The following is a 27,835-nucleotide window of genomic DNA, read 5'->3' on the forward strand; positions in this document are numbered from 1 at the left end:
TATATATATAACTACTCAAAGTGAATCAGATTCCAGCAACAAGACAGAACACGAACCAAAAATGTCAGAACTGAATCAACAAACAAATTATCTGGAGCTCTGCGCACATGTACACATCACTTTGGCAAGCGTAAAGGGAGAAAGCCTGGACAGACAGAGTGGACCGGTGTCATCAGATTTGGCTTCAGAAAGCGAACAGACTAGAGTCCCATGTGGAGGGAAACTCTGAGCTGGCTGCCATACTGGAAACACCTGAAGCTGTGAGGGAGGTTGCATCAGGGACCTGATGGACAATCAGTGAATGAATGAATGACCATAGCATCTCCTAGTCCAAATTAAGACAAAACCATACTGCAAACGCACAGCTGCAAACGCACAGCTAAACATAAAAGCGTGCTGAGAATAAGCAGCCATGGCTCTGATTCATCACTGGGGCACTGTTCGTGTTACCTGATTTCAAGCCTCTCTTGCAGGTGTACAGTTTCTCTGATGGTAAACGAGATTGAAGTGGCCCTGAGCAATAAAAGTGCATTTCCCAAGGTCAAAAGCATGCCATGCAGTTTGCTTTGCTGGGATGCAAAGCTATAAATGTGAACCAAATCAGCACAGTGAACCATATATATGGTTATAGCCCTAATGTGTGACCTGCCCTGCATATAAGGAGTCGACATCAGATAGTGATTGATGTTTCATTCATTCATTAAATATCAGTAAACATTTATGGTTTAAAAAAAAAAAATCATCAAACACAAGCATGCCTGCCAAAAGATGTCGCCTCAGTTCTGTGTAAATGGAAATCGGCCATGTATGAGCATGAAAAAACGCGAGCATGCCGTGATGTAAAGGTAACAGCATACAGTATAGTGTGAATACCTGAAAGCATATGGACATATGGAGGAAGCGCTACATGAGTGGGATCACTGGACTAATTAGCCAAGAATGAGAAAAAGCGCGGTTCAGATGAGCTACAACTGGCACAAAACCGAAACCATTTCTTTACAAAGGCCTTTTTTTGTTCCATATTTTTTCAAAACAGTGTGCATCTCGATAAACAGTCGCTGCTGCTGCTGCTGCAACCAGCCCGCTGCAGGCTTACCTTGCACCCGAACATGAGAGACAGGGTCCGGTTGCTGCAGATGACCTTACACTGGCACATGACCGGCGACAGACACTTTAAATTCCTGACAGGCAGAGACATCAGTCCAGAGCCTCACACCCGACAGACAGCACAGACCCACAGCTCGTCGGTCCGCCGCCACTCACTCACTCACTCACAGCCACGGTACCGTTATTAGACGAGAGGAGAGGAGAGGAGAGGAGAGGAGAGGGGAGGGAGTCGGTGATGCCCGGTTAACAGGCGCGCTGCTCGGTTCAGATGTTACCGCAGCAGCGGTGCTCGGGTCCAATGATTTTACGCATGATCACTCGCTTTGTTTGGCACGTTTAAAACACTGCCATGTTGTCTATAGGTTTAACACTAGCGGAATCATTCATGATTTGTACTCTCTCTCTCTCTCTCTCTCTCTCTCTCTCTCTCTCTCTCTCTCTCTCTCTCTCTCTCTCTCTCTCTCTCTCTCTCTCTCTCTGTCTCTCTCTCTTTGATTGACCGTAAAGTTTGTAGTCAACGCGCAGCTGGAATCATGAAGGAAAGCATGTGCTGAATATAGAGATCAACTAGAGATCATCTATTTTGTCCATGCAAATAATACACATAAAACACATATACACAAATCTCATTTCAAGTGTAGTGAAAGCTGGGAAATATTAATCAAACCAGCCTGCTTCACCTCCACCACCACATGTTACAGTGTGATCACTGCGCCCCCTGTTGGATCTGTAGAAAAGTGCTGGAGAGAAGCTGTCCAAGGTGCTGAAATGTTTCAAATCAGTGGACAGCCCTTGATGGCTACAAAATGTATCTGCACACGATGTTTGAGCTGCAACAAGAGTGTCATTCATCAACACACTCACACAAGGCTACTTACTCCCAGTGTTTGTCTAAACTAAATGCCACAAGTTGGACCTTTGCCCTCATTTCTCATAAATACAGTGAGTGAAATCATTCACAACAAACAAATGTGTGATCTGCATGTAAACAAACACAAACACACACACACACACACACACACACACACACACACACACACACACACACACAATGAAATGAAGTAAAGTGAAATAATATCACATTGAAAAGTATAGACCTTATTGTTGTTGCACCAGTATTTATGATTATCACTGTTTTTGGATTTGTTCATTAATCTCCTCATATATCAGTGTGTAATACAGCATTCATTTGACCCTGACAGTTCTATAAAGGTAATTCAGTTTGACATTTTTTTTAGAAACATCTTGTAATGTACTGTTTAGCTGTAAAATAAGAAAGTTAGCTCCGGCTGGTGGGCGGTGCTTGGTATTTCCTCAACAGATCTCAACATGGTGGCCGGGTCACAAACATCTCATTTTACAGCTAAACAGTATCAAGTAACAAGATGTTTCTGAAAACATTTGAGGAGAGAAAAAGGCATTACAGTAACAGAATATTAATTCATATTTGATCAGCACTGCCTTGTTTGACCGTTTGATCGGAGTTTGCGAGAGACGGCAGGCTCCAGCTCGGCTCTGATTGGTTGTTTTCCTCCAGTCTGTGAAATCTTGCAGATGTCATTAGGAGCACCGGAGGACACAGAGGCACACGATTTTTTTCAGATTACCTGTCTCATGCACTACTGTCAGGATATAGTGACCGTTTATAAACAATAACTTTCTTTAATCATATTTGCTCCATTTCTACCCACTCCAGCTTTATTTAAAAGTATAAACAGAATACAATATGATGTGTTTCTCTGAAAGTACACAGTTGTAATTCCAGTGTTGAACTTCTTCTTTTTTTTTAACAATTTAATTGATTTAGGTCGTAGGAAAATTTAGGTGGAACGGACAAGTATTCAGCAGAAAGTTGTGGCTGATAACTGATGATGACTTTATACAAGCAACTTAAACTTTCCTGTAATATGTTTTGTCTAACAGATCTTTGAAAAAACAAGATTATTTTCCTTTGTTTTTGTATTCATATAATTTTTCACTCAACTGAAGTTAAAACCTCAAATAGACAATATTTAGAAAATAAATAAATAGCTATAAAACAGTATTTTGTAAGGAAGGGCACCTAAGATAACTAGCAACATCAATAACAGGTAATTTCCTTTTTTCTACCAACCATCATTATGTCTTAACAGGCTTTACATCCTTCACAAAATGATTTAGTTTTTATTTGTGTGTTTTTCCTCTCCCCTCCTGTGTGTGATTGTGCTGACATGCTGAGCCCACAGGGTGGAGTGAGAGAACCAGGTAGGCTAGATTTAAATATTGTGCATTCATCTCAGGACCGACTGCGGTGCAGGGCTCAACGCTCCCGGGTGACGTCAGCATTAAATCGAACACACAGACCGTTCCAAATACACCAGTGTGCTGCTGATAGTTTTTTTTTCTTTGTTTTTTTTAAAAAACCTTATCACCCTCCCAGAGAGTTGGGATATCCTGGGAAATCTGCAATGTGCTAAAGACATCAGCAGGATTATCACAGGCCTATGCAGAGGGAGGTCATGAATTGAACACAATGTAAAGTAGACACTTTCTTAGGAAAAATAGTCTTTACAGATAACACAAAGAGCAGAGAAAACAGTCTATAAATCAGCAGATCAATACAAACATTGTTTAAGAAAGCACCCTGTACAATAATGTGATTTCCAGAACAATAATGTGAACATTTATACAGCCAGGTAGCCCACAATCCTGATCACATAATAGAGATAGATATTGTGTGTGTGTGTGTTTGTGTTTCAGTGTGTGGGCATGGCCTTGTTCACATTCTTCTTTTAGTACTCTAGATGTATGACGTTGATTTTCCTCTCAGTCGGTCTAACTTCATATCTTTTCTCTTGTCTGTGATCACATAAGAGCACTGAGACGACTTTCAAGCCCACAACCTTTTTTTCATGGATTGTGCTTTCTAAAAAAGAAAACTCTGTCCTTGATTGCAGCACTGAATGTACTTTAATAAGGGACTCTCTGACACTGTACACTGACAAAAATTGCAACCATGAGTAACAGATTTGCAGAATAGGCCACCTCTTTAAAATCACACAAAGGTGGTTCCACATATTCCCTCCACACAGTTTCTCTGTGTGCCCCCCCCCCTTACACCAAACTCCACTCTGAAAGTCACTGACTGAGCTCTTGATAAATTTCCTTAGGCATGATCTAAAATAGGAGGAATATCTTATCATCTAATCAACAATCTGCCACATTGCAAGTTGCTTAAACAAACAGGAAAAGCCCTTTAAATTAGAGGGTCTTAATTGGAGGGTTCAAGAAATGGAACATTTTTGATAAATTAATATTAGGCTTGGGTGATATAGATTATCGTCAGACACAATATCGGTTGGCGACGATAATGGTCCTCACGTGTCCACAATAACAAAACGATATTCAATTATGAACACACAATGTCTTTGTCTCTGGTCTCCTGCACGCTTGTTTGAGGGGGAAAACGGGGGGGTTATTGACGATTCTTTGGTTTTAAATCAAACGACAAAGGCGAGCCAGAGAATGTGAACGAAGTGCTTGTTCTATAAACAAGTCGGGACTAAAGATGGAAACGCCACAAATCTCCACTCCATCTTAAAACTCACTATCCAGAATACGCAAGTCTGCCACCGACTCCCTCCACAAACAGCAGCCAGATCAAAACTCCTCCCACGGTGAGCAGTCAGCCCTCAATCAAAGGTAACAAATATAAACGGTGGCGAGACTGCACGAGGGCAGTTACTAGTCACCAGCTGATTGATCTGCTTTATTGATCTCATTATGTCCTTGAGTAAAATAGCACAAACTCTCTATACAATTTGGTCATTTATGGGTATTGCAATGTATGTGTCTCGAGTCCATAGATATTTATATCTACATGTGTCTCTCTTCAGCTTTTTTTGGACGATAATATCGTATATCTTTTCTTTTCTTAAAGCAATATCGTCAGTATATATGCTGACCTCAATAATAAATAAATACATACAATTGCATAAAGCAAGCATATTTGGCCATTCCCATGTTGATAAGTGTATTAAATACTTGACAAATCTCCCTTTAAGGTACATTTTGAACAGATACAAATGTGTGATTATTTTACGATTAATCGTGATTAACTATGGACAATCATGCGATTAATCACGATTTAAATATTCTAAATGATTGACAGCCATAACAGAAACCTTTTAATTTCCCTGTTCACTGAGCTCTGACATGAATAAGAACAGCAGGAGGGAAGTCAAGTCATGTTTGTTGCCTCTCAGTGGTTTCACACAAGCACAATTTTCACAGACACGTCATTGAAAAGCTTTTTTTTTGTTTAACCCTTCTGTATATAGGATCAACCTATAGGTTGTACTGTATACAGACGTGTCTTTATACATTTAAGTAAATTGCTTTTGATTCAAGCAGCATTTTTAGGCGAGCAATACATAAAGATGGATATGACTGTATATCCATCTATAATCGTCATAGTTACAGCAGAATTTCCGTGGTGATCATGTACTGTCAATGGCTTCCCCCTTCCACTACAGCATTATGTAAGCGTGGGAGTCACATGGAAACCTGAACTGTGCTGTTCCAGTGTTGAGTATAGCATTAACGTCCTAATGCAGCATTGTGTGTGTGAGAGAGATAGCGAGAACCCCAAAAGAGCCGAAGTGTTTCCATGACAACATCTGCAGGGGGTGGCAGATCCCTAACAAATAGTCCACTTTCCAGCAGCCTTCTGGTCACCGTATCTCATCTATAAGAGGACTGCTTCTGTCACGGGTGATTGTGTACATAAAGGCAGGTGCCTCGTGCTGCTACTACACGCGTCACATGCCATGACACATGCCAGTGTTTTCTCGAATTCGCGGAGAATGTAAAGAAGCACTGTGACTCGAAGAGCAGGCTGCAAGTGCTTGCATTATTCACCACTGGCTGTTATAGCAGCTCACTGAGCCTGTGAGTGCCAGGAAATGGTGCTAAGTCTAATACACTGTAGGTTGAGCCAGATGTGCCATACTTGACATTTTCTCATCTTCTCTGCGAGCCTCGGTAGTAGCCATTTTTGAATCTTGTTGATATGAGTGGTTGAGAAAAACACATACCGTTATTGATTTACCTTTACATAAGAGATAAAGAAATCCAAGCCTGATCAAAGCCTGACTGTATGCAAACTGAAGTATATGATCAGATTAATGCATTGATGCTTTTTTATGTCTCTGCATGTCAATGATTTTAGATTAGCTCGGTTCATTTTTTAGATGGGATCAATAGCAGCTGATCCACTAAAAAGTAGAGGAATACACGTGTCTCACATTCATGATTTAATATTATTTAGTGTTAATTTTTCTTATCAGACCCTTTCACAAATACATGAAAATCTTCGCATGCTATTAGCACCCAGGTGTCAGTAGCCTACAATACTACTGCACCCTGGGGCAGAATAGCCAATGTGGCTATTTACACCCGGATGTATAGCATGGCTGAGCACCCGGATGTCCATAGTTAACAATGCTATTTGCACCCGACCCAGGCACACATTTGATACTTTATGTGTAGGCTACATGTACGTATATGTATGTATATATTGCCTAGACCTAACCAAGTAGTTTTGTTGCCTAAAGCTAACCAAACTGCGACTGAAAATTGAAAATAATAATTAAAAGAAAATGAAAATGACAAGTAGGGCTGTCAATCAATTAAAAAATTTAATCGCAATTACTTGCATTATGGTCCGTAGTTAATCTCGATTAATTTTATTTTTTATCTGTTCAAAATGTACCTTAAAGGGAGATTTGTCAAGTATTTAATATTCTTAACAACATGGGAGTGGACAAATATGTCGCTTTATGCAAATGTATGTCTATATTTATTATTGGAACTCAATTAACAACACAAAACAATGACAAACATTGTCCAGAAACCCTCACAGGTACTGCATTTAGCATAAAAAAATATGCTCAAATCATAAAATGGCAAACTAAAACCCAACAGGCAACAACAGCTGTCCGTGTGTCAGTGTGCTTACTTGACTATGACTTACCCCAAACTGCATGTGATTATCATAAAGTGTGCATGTCTGTAAAGGGGAGACTTGTGGGTACCCATAGAACCCTTTTTCATTCACATATCTTGAGGTCAGAGGTCAAGGGACCCCTTTGAAAATAGCCATGCCAGTTTTTCCTCGCCAAAATTTAGCTTAAGTTTGGAGCATTATTTAGCCTCCATCGCGACAAGCTAGTATGACATGGTTGGTACCAATGGATTCCTTTCCTTAGGTTTTCTAGTTTCATATGATGCTAGTATCTTCACTAACTTTAAAACTCAGCCCGCTACAGCCTAAAAATCGCAAGTTGCATTGATGCTTTAAAGAAATTAGTGGTGTTAAAACAAATAAGCATTAACGTGTTGCTATCGTGTTAACTTTGACAGCCCTAATGTGTGTATGCCCTACTCAGTGTACAAATAGAATTCTCATAGTACATGAACCCCAGTCTCCCGTCTGAAATTCCTGAGTTTGACCCATCCATCACAACCTCCTCCATGCATGTACTTTGTCGCTTTTTGTAATACTACTATTACTACTACTACTATTAAATCCTTTGGCTAGCTAACTATTGCTAAATTAAGTAGCATATTCAACTTTACCGGTTATAAGTAGCCGAATAGCTACCGGCTATTCCCACCCGGCTGCAAACAGACAGTCTATTACAATAAAGCAGGAACTACTTTTTTTCCAAATTTGCACATTCATGTTGATCCATTGTGCCCACGAAAAATGTGAATTACAACATAGTCTTGTCAGTCTAGCCTTAAACTTAATTGTTTTTTTTGTGTTGCATCTTTATCTTTATGGATTACGAAGCCCATATTTGTGCACCCCTTCTAATGTCTCTTTAGAATGAACTAGAAATCCATCTCAATTCTGACTGATGATAAAGGAACTGACTATGTGTCATTTGAGGACAGTATTTTTGGCTGTCTTGACTCCCTTCAATGTAGAAATTATGCATTCCAGTCTTTTTTGAGCACAGCACATTCAAGCTTCTCTCAAAATGGTCCTTCTTATTTCTAGTTTGTGTGTCCTTTAGCTACATTCAGATAAGCCCACACTATATAGGCAAACCTACGGGGAATGAAAATGTACACATTCTATTCACTGGCACGTATAACTACTGTCATGTAAAGAAAGCAGGGTATGTAAATTGATCTAAGCAGTGGGTCACCTACCCATATTGGGTGGGAAAAAATGTGGATCACTCACAAGCATCCAGTCTTCAGCCCTTCTATAACCTCCAGCACTCAGCAGCTTTGACACTGAAATAGTCTAACTAAAGTGCAAACACATACGGGAATTTCTGGAGGCTCTGAGACTGCCTCAGCTCTATTGAGTAGGAAAACACCCAGGGTGAGAATTATAGTATTCACACCTACACAGAAACGGCTATATCTCATTTCACCTGTTCTTACTAGAAAACACTGTCATTTCAAACAGAAAATGGTCGACTAAAAGATTAGCAAGAAGTAAAATAAAAAGGACTTTCAGTTAGCTAAAATGCATTTCAACAAATGAATTCCCTCTTCATAATGTCAGGGAAAGTTGGACTTTATGGTCACCCTTAAAAACCTTTCCACACTCCCCATAAGTTGCACAGGGATTCATTCTTCGTAGTGAAATAAACAAATCAATGTTACAGCCAGAACCTGCGGACACCCTGTAGTAGAGCCTTGCCTCACCTCATCTGCAGGTGCAACAGCAGCACTCAAAGGTTGCTCTACAGGCAAACTGTAATGTTTTACGTCTGATTTTCCCGCTTCTGTTTCTTGCAAAACCACCCAGCTGTGTAAATTTAACATGCCAGGATGGAGTCATCACCAACAGGGATGACTTGGAGCAATGCTTTATACATGAAGTACGGTGTGCATGTTACACCTTCAACACACTTCAAAAGCCCCCCAAAAATCGATTAGCCCGGGCGGGAATGCACTTGTTTTTCTCCTTTTGGTAGCTGCAGACACGCTTAGAGACACTTATTAAATGGTTAAATTGAGCTCTTGGGGATAATTATCAGCACCACCCTCGAATTGGGATGAGAACATCTACACCGTAATCATGAAAGCCAAACAGATGATCTTCTTCCTGTGACAAGTGAAGAATGTCTCACAGCAACTACTGGTCTAATTCTATACAGCCATCACCTCACTTCCTCTGTCACAGTCTGCTTTTGCTGCGCCTCCTCCCACACTAAAGACACTGCTGTCCTCAGTACTGAGACCATCCTCTGCCAGCTGTCCTCCATCTGAGACTTATACATGTATGATGTGAGAAAATGTGGAAGAGCGATCACTACGGACTGCCAGCTAAAATCTGTCTATTGTAAACCAGAACCACCCACAAGCTAAAAAGCTTTCTCTCAGCTAAAGCAGCCCCCATGAGCCTCTCCATCGTTTCTATCATCGGAGCATGCTGCCACAATGGCTGGCTCTGCTGTATATGCCATATTATAATGTATATTCACTGTATAACACAAGACATATCTTCAAAGTAATATAAGTCTTATTTCATTTGTATTATTCAGCTTAATTATATATATTATAATACAGTATATATATTGCAAAACACATCTTTCACAGATTTTCATTCAAATAAAATTCTGCTTTTTCATAGATGATAGAATATGAAATGCTATACTATTTTTTTTTTTAACTTTTACTCCATTTTAATCATAGCACTACTGTATTTAGTAGATGTTTTTACATTCAAAGCTTCTGAGGTTTTCGAATAAAGCTTTGAATGTCTGTAATCATATTTTATAACGTCATCTCCCTAAAAACAAAAGGAAAAAAAGAGATGTTTTTGTTATTGTGGTTATATAAATGTAATTTATGGTGCTGTTAGATTGGTGCTAGATAGACCATTCCGTTAATACAGGTGTGTACCTACAACTGTGAGCAAACAGTTGTTTGACTGCAGTGAAAATGTTGTTTTTGAAAGGCTAAATGCCAACTAATATGGATTGAAGCAGAATATGTCATTAGATTAATACATGTTGTGAATTTTTTAAATGATTACAGCTATCTTTTTTTTCATATATCTTGACTTTTGGACTTTATAACACTCTGTGATGTTTGTCACCACTAGAAATTAATTCTACAAATAGTATAATACTAATAATATTAGTGTAGCCTGATCTATATCTGCAACTGTGCAGAAATGCCGGGTTTAAACAGAATGAAAAGAGAAAAAAAAAGAAGCTGCGCAGCATTCAAATGTTGATTTAGAATTTGAATGTCAACATTATGAATGAAGCTTAAAACTATTCTGTACAGCCCTAAGTAGATGCTTGCTGATGTGTTATGTGCGGTTGTCTGCTTTACCTTGCCAAATCTAATAACTCGTATCATGCATCATACCGTAGCCAGTCAAGATACACACTACAGTTGCTTTTTTTCTGCCAAATGTCTTCTAAAGGATACTTCTTCCATGTAGTGTTTCCATAGTGTTGAAAAGCCATGCCATGTTTTCTGTAGCAATTTCTATCACTGAAATATTCTGATAGCATTAGATGGTGGTCAGACTATTACTTTAATTTTCTTTGGCTTGGGGCATCATTACAGCTCAGTCTGTAATTAGACATGGAATTTGCATTGTGGGGATTATGTACGTTTTCTAAGATGACCACCACCAGGACTCAGGTCACTTACTGGGCACATTGCTAATCATTACATAACATTTGCCTGCTAGCCCCCAAATTTAGGCTTTGATATACAATCATGATGCTTCTTCCATACTTATGAACCAGGTAGCATAATGTTCCATTTACAACACTTAAAGGAACAGTGTGCAACATTTCGGGGGATCTATTAGCAGAAATGGAATATAATATTCATAACTATGTTTTCATTAGTGTATAATCACCTAAGAATCGTGTTTTCGTTAGCTTAGAATGAGCCCTTCGTATCTACATAGGGAGCGGGTCCTCTTCACGGAGTCCGCCATGTTGCTCCGCCATGTTTCTACAGTAGCCCAGAACGGACAAACCAAACACTGTCTCTAGAGAGAGACTTTCATGTTTTTACATTACCTGAAGGCCACTGTAGTTCTCCGACACGCTTGTGAAACTGCCTAAAAATGAGCTACAGAGTGCAAAACCATGGTACCACCATCTGACTTCCGTTGTTCCTAAAGTAGTGTTATTATGGTAAGGATGGCTTCTGACCGAGGCGAACGGCGTTATCACGGTTTTGCACTTGGCTCACGTTACCACAGTCTGCGTGAGCGGAGGGGTAATCAATCTGCAACCACATCACTAGATGCTGCCATATCCTACAAACTGTACCTTTAACCATATAGATCAACGATAGGAGTGACTTCATCGACTTTTGCCCATATTGTTTCTCTCCAGTAATATTGTCTGCTCCTGTGCTCTGGTGTTGACTGACAAACAATTTTAAAGTTAAACGGAATCGCTTCATTAATGAGCACTGTGTGCTGGAGAAGAGTTGTGTGACGCGTTTTAATTACAATGGGCAACCATTGAAGCTGGTCTGCACCTCGCTGCGTGTGGCTTCTCAAATTTAGAAATTGCCTCACCCTTTCAGTTTAGGAGAGTAAAAGTATATTTTTTTGGAGCCACCTCTGATGAAATGCAACAAAGAAGAGGCTCAGACCACCACTGATTTGGCTCGGCGTGTAGCGAGCACAGCGGGGGGCGCCAGTCTGGTCAGCCACGGCACCGCTTCTAGCCAAGATGATAAAAACAGAGCCACCAGGTGCCAACAGGTACAGTAGAGCTGACTGGCAGTATCTCTGTAGTATCTCCCATCTGAAAGGGAGTCATGTTACCATCAGTTTACACACATTTGGACCGTTTACATCAAATTTTGTTGCTAGCAAAATTGAGTACTAGTGTGTGTGTGTGACACTGTAGGCTTTGAAACTGGAGGAAACACCACCGACAAAAGGAAGAAGAGACCTGCATTTACTCAGTTGACCCAACTAGCAGTAACTTAAGAGCACATAGTAATTAACATCTTACCATAATTACCCAGCGTGCTAACTAGTCAGGCTAGTTGAATATAGACTGTTACCACAATTATAGAAAAGATGAGAACCACACATTAAAAGGCATTGCTTCTTTTTAAACTGGTAATTAACTGGAACTATCCGCTTTTGAAGTTTGTGTTCAACAATTTAACACATCTTCATTCTACATGATGATCCACAACCCTACACGAGAACTCTTCCTCATGACATACAGACAACATCCTATTTCTCGATCAGATACAGCAGTAAGAGACATGTCCCATCAAACTAATTATAAAGCTTTTCATGGCAATAGAATAGCAAGATGTTGAAACACCACTTATAGTGATAAGAGAGAAGACAAACCGAAGACAATGGGCACATAAATACACCACAAACTAAATGTATTTTCTAGTATAGTGTTGTGACACCATGATTCTGACCAGTCTAGCAAGCACATTGGAGGATCGTGTTGCCTTGAAATCACTATGAGGTTAAACTGCTGACTCTCAGCCATACAGTCACATCCACATCAGATGAACTGTGTAGGAAATACAGCCCTTTACTCTCCTTCAAATTTAAGGGGACCAAATGTAATCGGACACATTTAAGTAAGCTCATCTTATGTAGTTGACATTCCTTTACAGCCAATGGCTGGTTGAAGTGTATGACCCACAGACCTCAACAGACACTTGGTATCTTCCCTGGTGATGCTTTGACAGTCCTGGATTGCGGCCATCTTCACTTCTTTGCTTGTACTGGGTTTTTTTGCCTTCAGAATGGTCCTCGGTCTGGTGACTGACTCACCCAGTAAAGAACATTACACTGTTTGGCCCAACAAGATCTCCTTTGTTGCTTTTGCTGTCTGTTGAGTAGAGATGTTCCCATACCATTTTTTTTCCTTTCCAATACCGATTCTGATACCTGAACTTGTGGTATTGGCCAATACCGAGTAACGATCCGATAACAGCGTGATTAGAAAATATATATACAGCTGTTTACTACTGATCATGTTTGGATGTGATATGATTACTATCTTTGTTGTATGGCCTGACTCAGGTTAAACCCTTTGTAAAACATGAACACAAACATACAGAGAACAAATGCAATAGAAATTGGCAACACTAGTGCCACCTCTGGTATCGGAAGCCTTAAATATACTGTACATATCGCTGTTTTACTTGATGGATTTTTCACTATGAAATATTGCCAAATGGCTGACATTTTCCTCGCTCTGACTACCGTTACGTTACACTCTCCACTAGCACCGCACTGTTGTTGTTGTTTGCTATCGTCATGTGACAAACTACCTGCAATCAGTTCTTCTTCGCTGCTCTAAAACATTAGTTGCCAGTGGCAACCATGATACATCCAGAAACGACAGCAGAGTGACGGCCACTGTTTTGAAGTGGCGAAGAATCATTGATTTCCATTTTTTTTCTAGGTTAATAAGTTATGGTATCGGATCGGTACATAGACCGGTGCACTCGCTGATATCCGATACCGAATGTTGGGCAGTATCGTCAACCATGTGGAGGATCATTTCCCTGCTAATAAAGCATTGTTCAATGAGTTCTGATGCGTTCATTTGGATCCGAGCACTGTTTCTGTACACATCCACATTCATCCCACTGTTGCCGTCAGCAGGGAAATTATCAATGAACTCCAGTGAGAGATGACTCCACTGGCACCAAGACAATGACATCACCTCCACTTGGTTTGACAAATGAGGTGGCATGGCTCGGATTATGAGCTGTTTCTATTCACTCTGGCACAGGTCGATTCGATCTTTGTCTCATCTGTCCATAACATCACTTTGATCCAGAACTCTACAGGTTTCCTGTAACTGTAACCTGGCCTTTCTGAGGTTTGCACCGTTTATACAGGCGTAGTCTTGTCTTGATGGTTGTCTCTGACACATGACACATCCTGGAGTGTCTTTTTGATCTGTTGTTGTTCCTCTGTCATCCACTATACTGGTCCTCCCTGGTCCAGCATGTTGTTCACAGTTGCTGAAATCAAAAGTGCATTATTGCTTCTTAAAGGTTCCCTGTGGAAAAATCTCCACAGGGCACCTTTAACTGTTGATTTTGACATCCAAATGTTTTGGCTACAATGCCGATTTATTCTGGTTTTCCAGCCTCACTTCACTGTCACTGACAGGTCTTTTGTCTTCACGTTGAGAGAGACAACAACAGATCCTAAATGCAAATGTTAAGACTAGAATCAACTCCAAATCTTTTTACATTGAGTCCACTCAAATTTGGTGACATTTTTGCTAAATGCTTCATCTGATGTGAATGCAAATACCCTTAAATTAAAGGAGAGAGTCAGGACTTCAACTTCAGTCATTGTTTCATTTTAAAATCCATCATGCTGGCGCACAGAGGCAAAACAACAATAAAAATGTGTCAATGTCCTATAAATTATTGACTGCATTGTATACTCCAATCATGGAGTCAATAGAAAATAATGATTCTCCTTCATCAGAGCCACTTACAGCATCTGTTGCACAATGAACTACCATTCGAACTGCTGAAACTGAAAGCTTATATTTGTGTTGCAATAACAACTTTAACATACAGTAGATAATAACCAGTGCAAAGCTCTGTTAGACCACACTCACACACAAACACACAGTGGTTTCTGGCTGTGGATCTGCATCTTAGTGCCATAACCCTCAACCAGCCCAGTAAAAGCTCATGTCTACTCAGCTAATTAAGGCTGGAGGAGGTCTGGACTTCTCTTGGCTGCTCAGTGTTTTCATTTTCACAACACACACAACTGCATACAGTGTATATACTGGATTCAACATTATGGTACTTATATACATACACTTTGAACGGGTGACAAAAACCTCCTAATCCTAATCTCTGCCCCTAACCCTGATGTTGATCCTAAGCCTTTAACCCTAAAAACGGAATGACCTCTTTCAAAGTGACGTACATTTTTTTTGTCAATTGGAGGATTGTCCTCATCTTAGAGCACTGGGCTTGTGTCCTTGTGTCCTCACAAGGATAGAGGTGTACAACAATATGAATCATATCCAAATATACATAGACAGACCCTATCCAAACAGAGAATAAAACCATTGCATACATGAATCTATATGATGCTTTAATCAACAAGTCTGCTAGAGTTTTACTCCTACTGCGTGTCTAAACATGCTCACTGGCACATACACACCCACATGTGCCAGGCCACGTTCATACGTAATACCCAAAGTGCGCGAATAAACCCACCCAGAGCACACGTACGAGGAGAGCGAAAAAAATTCCACATACACATATTTCGGATGAATTTATGACAGTGGAGGAGATTTGCGAGCATGTTCGATGATGCACAGATGTAGATGCAGACCTCCCCAAAGCCTGCCCAGAACGACTAGCAGACTTTCAGGCTAACATGCAAAACAGAGGCAGCAACAGAGAGATGGAAGGAGAAGAACGACACAAACGGAGAGGTGAATTTACCTACCACACACGGGCAGAGGGAAGGGAGCTTAGTGCGGCCCTTCATGAGCGAGAGACAGAGGAAAAACAGCCTCCCAGACACCCGCAGTAGAGAAGGAGAGGGATGGGGAGAAAGAGAGAGAGAGAGATGGGAGGCTGGGGAAGGGTAAGGGGAAATAAAAAAGAGGGAGGGGGGAGAGAGGGAAGGGGAAGGTAGGGTGTCGGAGCAGACGAAGAGAGAGAGTTTTCCTGGAAGCCAGAGTTGTTGGTGTTGGATATATCTTGATGTTAAAGGCAAGGGTCTGAATAGAGAGGACTGGCAGCCTGCTCCAGCCGTGACTCATAAAATATGTTTGTCACTGCTGGCGAGTGAGGGAGGGGAGAGAAGGAGACGTAGAAACAGAGAGAGTAAACCTTCTATATTATTTTTCTTCTCTTTTTATGAAATAAACACGACCGCAGGCTTCCATCCACGCTGCTCTTTGCTCCGTCTTTGATACAACGTCACACACACACATATACGTTACGAAACATACACATCAAGTAAAGGCTGAACGTCATGGTGATGATTTAAAATGAGGACAATTTTGACACAGATATCTCTGTTATGCAACCATTATATAATTACATATTTATCCCTTTGCGGCTGGTGTTTTAACCAGAGCCTATATGTTCATTTCTGAGGTGCAAATTCACGTCATTGCCGTTATGTTCGTCTGTCTTGGCTTTCAATTTCTACTGCTCACACTTGAAGACTGCAAAAGATCAGCCATGCCTATGAAGGATGCTCCATAATGACCCTGTCGATGTGCAGATTCAGAAAATGTCTGTGTGTGCATCAAACACTGAAACGATTAATTGGTCAATTAGTTGACAGCAATTTCGATCGATCAATTAATCACTTGTCATCTATTAAGCAAACATTTTTTCAGTTTTATATTCTAAATTGAATACCTTGATCGGACAAAACTGGTAATTTGACAATGTTATGGACTCTGGAAACCTGTGTGGAGAAGGGTTTTCTCTATTTTGTGATATTCTATTGGTTAAACATTCGTTAGATATGTTATAATTATAGACTGTATAGAAGAAGTGGACGTAGTCACCGTGACGTCACCCATTAGTTTGTGGACTGCCGTTTTGAAGCCTCGAGGTCGGCATTTTGGCTGTCGCCATCTTGGTTTTTGGTTGTCGCTATCTTGGTTTTTTGAAACCAGAAGTGACATGAGAGGGTGGAGGTAAGTACAACCAAAAGCTGAAGAAGACGTTTTTAGGCTACCAAAATGTTACAATTAACTCATTATTACACTGTGAAAGGGTTAAAGTTGTTAGGCGAAAACGTGGACAACGCCCAGACTGAACAACACCGTCAATCACAAGGTAACCCTGCCCTAAATCATACTCTGCTTTATGGTCTATTTGACTCTAAATGGGACCATAATTTACTAAATGAACATAATGCTGTATTGAAGAAGACTTGAAACTAGCGATTGAGACCATAAACTCATGTTTACAATGTTTACTGAGGTAATAAATCAAGTGAGAAGTAGGCTCATTTTCTCATAGACTTCTATACAATCTGACTTCTTTTTGCAACCAGAGGAGTCGCCCCCTGCTGGCTATTAGAAAGAATGCAACTTTAAGGCACTTCAGCATTGGCTTCACTTTTCAGACCTGGAGGTTGCCCACTGGTTATGTTGTTATCATAATCATTGGACCCTAGTCATGATTTTAAGTTTGGCCTTGAATTCCTAGCAGATATGTCATCAAGCCACACTAAAGAGAAAAAATATTCGTAATTTGTTAAAAAATAAATAAATAACTCTGTTTCATTCTCTAAAGGTTATCATAAATGAGTCTGTCTTTTTAAAGTTCATATTTCATGTCATTGCGCCTACTGTACTTTCTCATTTTACCAGATCACATCAGCCTAACATAGTCATATCAGTGAAAAGAATAAAGCAACAGGTGTTACGTTGAAATTAATTTGATTCAGCAAAAACGTCAGTCGGCTGAACACTATTTAAGGATACACTCATTGTGTTAATATGTACATACATGTCATGGAATTTCATATTTAGTCTATCAATCAATTTAAAATCAATGGCTAAATTTTATCGCAAAAAGCCTCGAAACCACTTTAAAAATTGTGTGTCTAGATTTTTTATAGTCATTCAGTAACTTTTTTTGATTCAACTACAATGATCAATGTTTATTAGCATTGAATTAGATAGTAATCCTCTATGAAGTAAATAATTCTTACAAATCTATGGTAATAAATTGTATTTCTGTATCCTCATCACAAAGTGTAAAGACAGAGTAATGCTTTGAGACTAGGCTTTTATTAGATGTTTTATGGTAACTCTTTAGCCAAAGGAGTTGAGTTGAATCACTCCTCTGTGGCGTGTGCTCCTGCAGCGAAATAAAATAGTTCCTGGCTGGACTGCGAAAGTCGATTTGCCCATGAAATTTTGATGCCAAATATCAAAAACTAACATCAATGAATATACAGCAGTAGTTAACTCTCAAGTATTTTATGAAATGTACAAATTGGGATTTTTGGGACAAATACAACATGTTTTACCGCATGTAGGATGCTAAAATCTGCGATAGCAGCCTATAAGCAACACAAACTTCAGTGTTCTGTGCAACTAATAGACCGAATTTTAGTAACTTTTATATAATGGTTGAGAAATCAAAGCTTCTCTTGTTGTTACAGTTTTCCTATTTCCCTGTTCAGCTAGTGGGCTAGTTCGCTTAGAGACACTTGATCAGTCTTTACAATAATAACATGTGATTTGTTCACACCACTAATTTAATCAATGTTGTCAGTATTTTGACATTAAATATAATTCTGCGTCCACTCTGATTCACACAGTATCTTAATTGGCACCATAATGGGTGTATTTGCGTGTGCTCTTGCCCTCTCAGGCCCCGTTTCTCTCTGCTATACACGGCTGTATTAAGGGTGAAGCAGAGTTGAGCGAGGGAATAAACAGAGTAAATGCACCATGACCCCATTTGGCTGCTTTACAGCGGACCGCTGTCGGGTGATGGATGGGTTATGACACCTGGGGAGGTTAAGCCCAAAGCCCTCTGGACCTCGGCGACACACTGAGCTGTGGCTTCAGCATCAGCTTCACTGTCTGTGACTAAAGACAACTGGAGCACGTCGTGACATTTCCATCTGGAATGAAGCCTGTATACTGTTAGAACAGTGTCAAACGCTGTGCAACCCACCGATACAGCCGCATAAAACCAAACATTAATTTTCTATTCTCCGCATTCATGAGCATTCTCTGCCGCCGCCTACACAGAGGTCATCCTCCTACCTGCACACTGTGGGCTTCACATTATCAGCACCCTTCAATGGCAGGGCTCTCTCTCTCTCCCTATCTCTCTTTTCCTCTCCTCTCTCCCTCCCTTCCTCCTTTCATCTCTATTCTCTCCATGATGATACCCCTGCCATGTTGTCATGGCAACAATCGGAGCCTGATTGCTTGGTTGCTAGGCAACTGACATCACCTATAAGAGGAACATGAAGATACAAAAAGCCAGAGACAAACAAATCACACAAAATAATGTGCGCTTGTGCATTACTGTGTCGGGCTCGTTGTGCGTGACACACTCACGGTGTCGTTAGCTCACGTCGTGTTTTTCATTCAAATGTTCACTTTTTTTTATTTAAGCCACACATGTAGGTGGCAAGGTGTGTCATTAGAGTTAGAAAGCATATAATTCAAATATGACTGGAACTCCAAGCAGTCTTCTGCTCTTTGCCAAACAGGAGGTTAAAAGCCTTTGAATCCATGACCTGAATTTCAGATGAGAACATTATGGAGGTCTGTGACAAGGGACTGCTCATGAATTACTGATACAGAGTCCAGCAATTTCCTATTAATTAGGAGGAAAAACGCAAGGTCTTGACCTCAGTGAATGCAGACCACGTATGTACTCTGAGGCTCAGGCTGATGTTACATGAAAAACTCACCTTTTTCAGTTCTTTTGCACATACATTTGGGTATTTAGAGTGTCTACCAACCCACAAACAGTGAAATAAGTTCGTTTTTTGTGGGCTTCCTAGATCAGAAAACATGTGATTCAACAAGCCATTCAGATTTGGCTCCCCTTCCTATGTCACATGCAGGCTCATTAGAACATACCGTCCACTACTTTTGCAAAAGTGCACCATATTTACCAACACCATATACAGTATAAGCCAGTCAGAGCAGACTGGGCTTCTTAACATTAAAGCATGTAAGCATGTTCTAGTAGAATCCCAAAATACAAGTATGAGCCTGAAAATGAGCGTGATACTTCCCCTTTAATGTAGCGTCCGAGCATCCAGCTGCTTGCGTGGACACAAGCAGCTGACATTTGACAGCATCCCTTAGCCAGGTTGTCATGGACTCTCTCACTGTGCTGTAGTTTAACAACGTGCCACAAGGTGTCATTGTGTGCTGTATTGAAAGAATATGACCACAGCACTCACTGTAAGAAAACCAGATCCCAATTGCAAGGCTAATGCAATGCAAGAGCTATTCATATCGATGATATCATCACTACCATCCTTGTCATTCTTGTTTCCGTCATGTTTCTTCTATCTTCCTCTTTTCTGCACTCCCACACATCCCAGTCCCACCCCACACACACACAAGCATTACATACATATTGACAAACACTCGAATTACATAACACATGCTAGTTAGTTGACTCTTTTAACTAAAAGGCCTATAGTGTATGGACATACAGTTTATTAGAGAGGCCCTGAGAGTTTGACCCTCTTTGACCTTGGCTCTCTAACTAATGAGGCCCACAGGACTTCTTCTATTGAATCTACCCACATCTTTAAATATACATCATCATTGCTAGTTATTTCTCAGTCTTATTTACAGAGTTACTACAAAAATGTGTTCTTGTATGCTACAGTGTTATAGCAGAGTAGCATCCACAGTCCTTCTCCTGGTCCTCCTCATGTTTCACCATTAGCCTTCTCAGTCAATGTGAGACGACAAAGTCTCCAGCCCAAACAGCCCATGATGGATCTAATCTGTCACCTGTCATATGGTCAATTTCAGAACAGATAGCGATGCTGACAGCCAAAACACTGAAATTAAGCAGCAGAGCCTGTAAACTAGGCTGTTTTTTAGTATATAACTAAAAAGACCAAAACGAAAGATTTGAGGATTTTTTCATTCGTGTTTTTAGAGAGGTTATAGAGTGCTGCAGGAATGAGTCCTAAAACCCGGAAATGAGTTAGCATTGTAGCACTCCCGGTTCCCTCGTCTGGACGTCAATGTTTTTTTTTGAATGGGTTTTTAGTTAGATGCCTTAAATAAGGTCTCTGGTTAACACAAGCTTAAGAGATTTTAACGTGTTGTTCTACGATATAAAATACGTCAGTAAATATCCCACTTGTGAATTTTGAAGCCTTTATGTGTCTTAAAAAAGGCGGTTGCTAACAAGTGGCTAAATGTAGAAAAATCATAGAAGTGGTGTTCATTTGTGAGGATTCTTACATAACAAAAAGTGTAAGTATTATAAATATCTGTTTGCCACAGAGCTTATTTTCTGCAATAATCCAAAACCCAATGGAAAAATTCCATTGGCTTTTTGTCGTCCTGTGTGTTTGTCATCCTGGTTGGCCTCGAAAAATACGTCATCCCTGGAACACTCTATAGGCTATGTACATACATCCTGTTACATTCCCTTAATGTTCAATCAACAAAGTGATGATCAATTAGTGGCACCAAAGATAAGGGCGTTAAAGCCTCGCACAATTAAATAAATTTGCCTTTTCATTTCATAGATAGAAAGAAGAAAGATTTCAGGAAACCACTAAAAAGCAATGAAGATACAGGCCGAGCCTGTGGCCTCGCCACATTGTGGCGTGCTGAAATATCCATTAATAGAATCTAAGCATTCAAGGTGAGAATCAAAAGAAATGATTAAGCATTGCTCATCCTCTCACTGGATGAGGCTGGAGAGGCGAGGGAAGCAAAAGACAGCACAGATTGTGTTGTGTGCATTTCACAAAGAGAAGCTCTTAACAGCCTCTTTTCTGGCTGAGGCCCCCGGTGGGGGTGGTGGGCATTATAAAGTAGTTGAGAGACGAGAGGTTAGCATGGCATTGGCAACATATTATCACAGAAAGAGACTCATGAGCTTGAATGAGCTCAAATATGAAGTCAGAAGAAGGTGAAACACGGTTATTTATAGGCATATAAGTTGAAAAATACCGCTAATGTGCAGCAATTCGATGTTCTGAGTCAAGACTACTTTTGATAGAAGTTACAAATTATAAAATTGTTTAATTTCTGCAGCACCATTCACAGTTGCAGCTGCTTGAATTCAGCAGCTGCAGTGAGAATTAGCATCATACAGCAAGCCTCGACCTCCTGTTTAATTAAACCTGACAAGTTTTCGAAGACATGCACTTGCACCAATTTCTCAGCTCGAGCGAGGCTGCAGTTACTATTCACAGAGCAGAAGCCACTTGTGCTGGAGCAGGATGCTCTGCAGCTTGTGTGAGAGTTCTGTCTGATCATGTAGGTGTGTGGCTTTCTTTCGGGAAAAGCGGTTGAATGTGTGGGTGAGTGGTGCAATACATGTACTTAAAAGACGAAAGCTGACCACAGATATTTGCAATATCTCTTCACGAGCACAAAAGCAAGCTGTCATTTGAGGAGAGATGATGACGGAGGAATCAAGAGGGAGAGAGGGAAAAAAAAAAACTCAATCTGTCTATAATTACATATCCGCTCGATTCTGCTGTGTTTTTTATCGGACAATAGAGAAGCATCAGACTTGCACCAGGGCAAGTCCTGCATGCTTCGCTCGCTGTGCCCTGGGAGCAACTTGGCAGGATCAGTGTCTCTGTGGCTGCATACAAAGGCCTCATGGAAGCTCGTGCCCTTGAGCGGAGATCATATGAGCTCTCCACTGGATCGCTAATCCTAACCCACAGCACACTGTACCGCATGTCACACACTCATACAGACACACATCACACAGCATACGATGAATGGACACTTGTTAAGATGAGCAGAATTGTGGTCGAGCTGAATGAATGCCGAGCGGAGAGGGTTTAGCTTAACTCCATTTTGGAGACTCTTAGGACTGGAGCAAGATGCAGCAGCCATAAGCTTCTCATCCTTGCATGCACGCACAGATATAAATATTCATATATATATATTTTGAACCATATAGAGCTGGCAGCGTAAAATAATTACAAACATGAGTGCCTAAACCCATTCAGGGAAGAAGATGTCCATGTTGGAGCATGACGCCATACATGATGCCAATAATATGCACTTGGAACTGCTGACTTTGACTACATCTTGTCAAATGTATAATTTATTTGAAGGAGCACTAACTAGGGAAGCCTTGAAAGTGCTGAAGAGGAGGGCAGGAGGTAAGCTAGAGAGCAGGAAAGAGGAGAGTAAGCAGATGGGGGGGGGGAAGGAGGTAAGATGAGATAAAGGAAAGAGGAAGCTGGAAGAGAGGGATTACAGAGGTGAAGGAGGCAGAGAGGACGAAAAATTGTGGGATTGGAAATGTGAGAGCAGAGGAGTGGAACGGGGGGTGACAACATGGAGAGGAGTGATAATTAAAGGAGTTGTAAGACAAGCAAAGCAGGAGGAAGGCAGCGAGAGCTAACAGAAACCTACTCCTTTCCACACAAGAGATACATTCTTTATTGCAATCGTTTTCTATCAGACGTGACGTCTGATAGAAAACGATAGCTTTAAGAGAAGTTGCTTTCAGAGCTTAAATCCCTTTTACTGTGTACACCGTCTTTGTTCTCGCTTCTCAAACATCAAACCGTCCTTCTCTGACTCAGTGCCATACAGGGAGGGAGAGTCAAAGGTATTGTCAGGCTCGCAACCAAATATAAATCCTGTGACGTCTCCTCAAGCTGATATGCCCTAATATTCCCGTTCTTAATGTTATGTAATGAAGCTTCTGTATGATGCATTGCCATCTTGTGTTATTTTACTGTAGGAAGGGGCAGAAATTATATAAGTCCAATTTAACACTCACATTCCTATTTACCTGGTAAGAATTGAAACGTTGAGTGTGTCTCTTTTATAAATTACAAGAAATTAGAAGATATTCAAGGTTGCATTGGAGTAGCTCCTACTCTACATTAGCCTTGATGACATAACACAACTCATCAGTATTAATTCGAGTGTTTTGAGTTAGTTTCTCCTAAAAGCAAATTTTCAAAGGATTGATGTCATTACGAGACATTATTAGAGATGTTCTTATACCACTTTTTCCTTCCTGATACCGATTCCGTTACCCGAGCTTGTGGTATCGGCCGATACGTACCGATCCGATACCAGTGTGATTAAAAAAAATATATAGTTATTATTATTAATATTTAACAGCTGTTTACTACTGACCATGTATGGATGTGATATAATTACTATATTTGTTGTATGGCCTGACTCAGGTTAAACTCTTTGTAAAACATGAACAAATACCTAAAGAGAATGAATGCAATAGAAATTGGCAACACTAGCGCCAACCTTCTAAACGGAAACTGTACATACTGTACATATCACCGTTTTACTTGTTGGATTTTCCACTGTGAAATATTGCCAAATGGCTGACATTTTCCACCGCTCTGACTACCGTCACACTCTCCACTAGCACTGCACTGTTGTTTCATATCGTCACATGACAAACTACCTACAATCAGTTCTTCTTCGCTGCTCTAAAACATTAGTTGCCAGTGGCAGCCATGATACATCCAGGAACGAAAGCACAGTGAAGGCTACTGCTTTGGAGCAGCAAAGAAGAATTGATTTCCATTTTTTTTTCTGGGTTATGGTATCGGATCAGTACATAGACCGGTTTCTGAGTTAATAAATTATGATATCAGATTGGCATAGACTGGCATACTTGGCAATACCCAATACCAAATTTCCGATACTGGTATCGGTATCGGAATCGGAAAAACTCTACAAATTATTATGTCCCACATAACATGTCTCTCTTACTTCACAATTTATCCAAGCCAATGGTTGGAACTTGTCAGTGTAAAGACAGTACCAGCATTATAAAAGGAAAGTAAATACTTGTCTAATTTTACCTTAATTGCCTCAAGGACAAAAATAATTAAAATAATACTGACTTCCTCTTTAGTACAAAGGGGCCTGCTTTAAGTGCTCTTTATTTTTCCTCACAGAATTGCATTAATTCTGCCTCTATTACTAATAAAAATGGTCCATTTATTACTGTCACATTTTAAATTCAAGGTTTTGGTGAATCTCCCAACAAAAAAACACAAGACAGTTGCTTACATTTAAGTGTTTTATTGTATAGAATTGCTCGAGCTGCTAGTCTTCAAACTTAAAGGTGCTTAATCGAGATTGGGAGCATTTCTATTGCGTCCGCACAGCTCTCAACATGGCAACAGCTGAGCCAGCGGTTCGTAGCTAACAGTGAAAACAAAGGCAACAGTGCTGACAGAGCTAACAATGCTAACCTGGGGGGGAACCAGAGGGTGGGTGCTATGCTTCCACGACAACGCCGTTGGTTGGGACAACGTTATCAGCTGTAATTGCAAGCCTTTAGGGCACGCTCACATGCACTAACATGCACTAAAAGCACGTTCGGTCGGTGGGCAATGTCAACAAAACAGATAGAAGCTTGAGAGAGTGACTTCGTTCTCTGCTCAGGTAGACATTAGAAAGGTAGACTCCTCTATATCTTTACATAGCAAATAGTTGTTTGCTGCTATATTAATGCCCTGGATATCGTATAGAAAACCTTTTAAAGCAGTATTGAGCCCAGCGGTTCTTTAACTTGGTGTGCTGTATACACTGTTATCAGATATTTGTCACTCACTGACTTTACTCTGGCTGCGCCCACACAGCAAAACTTTGTTGCACAGGCCTGCACGGGGAAGCAACACTGTTCACATAACCTGTTCTACAGTATGTGGGTGTCAGGGAACAGCTCACCCAGGGAGCTTCTCACCCATCATCTGCTACATGATGGCAAGCCACACTCCTCACCTGCAATGCAGCCAGCCCCCATTAAAGTTTAATAGCACATTTGAAGGAATACACCAAGTTTTTGGCAAATCCATTAGATTTGCACACCGGTAACACGAGTAAATCTCCAATACTCTTGTGAATATCCAGTTTTTAGTCACTTAATTAATAATGTTGGATACCAAAGGTGTAGCTGTTCGGCTTGTGTGTTTAAAGTCACATGTAGCCGCTGCAATGACAATGCAACCAAATGTCACATTTGGTTGATCAAGGACCTATTTTTCCAATCAGACCCTGTATTCCTTTATACACTTTTGTGCACCAACTTTCTCTTTTATAAACTGACCATCTGCCTCACAATCGCTTGGCAATAGTCAGGTTTTCTTTGCCAGCTTTACAGTAAGTCTTTTCTCACTTTGAAAGCGATGCAGGATTCTGGAACCGGTTTGGTGAAATATCCACTGTTACCAACTGTGGTCTTTCACTTACAGTGTGTGTTTTTTTTCTCTCCTATCTAACTCAGTGAGTCACACTCAAGGCGAATGAGATGCATGAGGGACTGATGTTCCAGGCTAACGGAGAGATACCTCGACATTTAAAAAAAAGAATTCTCCTCACAAAGCATTTGTCACACTGCATCGTGTTAGGTAACAAAAATAGGCTTGTAGCACCAACAGCTTGGAAGTTATCTCATTAGAGAAAGATCGAATTTTGGCTTTTATTTTAATCTATATCACATCGACACATTAAATGTGCTTTAATGTAAACCTCCACAGTGTAAAATTCTGTCTCCCTGCTCATCTGACTGCACCTACCTATGTATCTATGTTTAACTGACCAATAATCTCTGTTGCCAAGGAAACTGAGGTTGATAAGCAAATGAATGTAATGTGCCACAGTTAAGCATAAATTTATGTAATACATCCGAAAGGGCCAGCTGCACTCAAAACACACTTAGTGCAAGTTAAAATTTCAAATGATCCCCACCTTCACACAGCTGTAAGTGTAGCTGTGTGTGTTACTGTTTCCCACTTTTTGTCATCACTTCCTGCCAGAAACTGCATTCAGGTGCAGCTGCTACAGTTTATTGTTCACCTGTTTTTGAATCGGTATGTCCACCAGTTGTTTTTTTTGAAGGATCTAAAGCAGATTGTATCGGTCTGAGCATACAGGGTCTGTCCCTGGAGTGCGTTTGAAGTCACACTACATTAAGACTCATTTTTCATTTTATTAGCCAATTTCATGACCAGGACTGCCTCCCGTGGAGCGGCGTGCTGAAGCTGAGCACATGTGTATAATGATATAACACATCGCTCATATCCTGTGTGTGAAGAGGCAGATGTGTGCAGATGCACAGTGTGGGTAGCTCTAACGTGTGCCTATACGGTCGAGGTTAAGATAAAGCAGCTGAAAATATGAGCAGATTAGCATGCAGGATGCACTCCCATGGTCTCTCCCTGACATATTCTGCAGCTCTCCGGCATGACACAAAGCCCCGCACAAGCAAACCGAGCGCCGGTTCTCTCCCGCTTTTTACTACATCCACGCAGGTCAGCCAGCCCCTGTTTATACGCTCACAAAGCATGACACGGAGTATGAGATGCAGAGAGAGTGCTGGAGAGAGGGTCATCCAGAGAGGGAAATATCAAAGAGTATTCGGTCTATACAACACTCAGGTAGCCCCTTGACGTTTTTCTGACATATGCAAATCTCCCAAAAAGATCCTTTTTATATCTTACAGAAGAAGAATACTTTTATAATTGAGCGTTTTCTTCTTCTTCATGTGTTCACATACAGTTGTGACACCTCTCACTCTCTCTCTCACACACACACACATAGAGCTAAAGTAAGGAACAACAGATAGGCTTACCTTTGTAGTCACAATGCAGAGGCAGTCCATGGTACTTAGAACAAAATATTGGGGTGTATCTCAACCCCCCCAACCCCCCACGACAGAGGGCTGAGACCCCACACCCCTCTCCCCAGCCTGCCCCACTCCTGCGCTCTCACTCTCGTCCTGCCTTTCCCCCCTTTTCTCTCCTTCCGTGAATCTGTTCTTTGACTAACTGAACCAGCGAGGGAAAGAGAGGATGGAGGGAGGGGGAAACATGAAAAGGGAGGGGGAGGGCCACAGGGAAACAGAGAGAGTGAGCAAAGAAAAAGAGAGAGGAGAGGAGAGGAGAGGAGAGGAGAGGAGAGGAGAGGAGAGGAGAGGAGAGGAGAGGAGGGTGGTCTCGGAATTTAGTATGAGGAGAGAGAAAGAGGAGAAAAGG

General features: G+C 40.8%; 1 protein-coding gene across 8 annotated transcripts in view; it reads right to left on the reverse strand.

Moving 5' to 3' along the window:
- The window catches only part of dlg4a (discs, large homolog 4a (Drosophila)), an 81,649-nt gene extending 54,023 nt beyond the window's left edge, over positions 1-27,626 (reverse strand). For 2 of the 8 annotated variants that reach the window (XM_074610856.1, XM_074610854.1), the window contains exon 1: positions 1,097-1,256. In XM_074610856.1, the coding sequence (XP_074466957.1) occupies positions 1,097-1,198 (102 nt within the window). In that variant the 5' untranslated portion in view covers positions 1,199-1,256. Of the gene's footprint in view, positions 1-1,096; positions 1,258-15,580; positions 15,844-27,432 lie in introns of those variants that run through there. The other 6 variants (XM_074610853.1, XM_074610852.1, XM_074610859.1 and 3 more) reach the window with 5 other exon arrangements.
- Positions 27,627-27,835: the final 209 nt, after the last annotated feature.

The sequence above is a fragment of the Sebastes fasciatus genome, chromosome 16 (assembly GCF_043250625.1).
Source record: "Sebastes fasciatus isolate fSebFas1 chromosome 16, fSebFas1.pri, whole genome shotgun sequence".
In the NCBI taxonomy this organism is placed as follows: Eukaryota; Metazoa; Chordata; class Actinopteri; order Perciformes; family Sebastidae; genus Sebastes; species Sebastes fasciatus.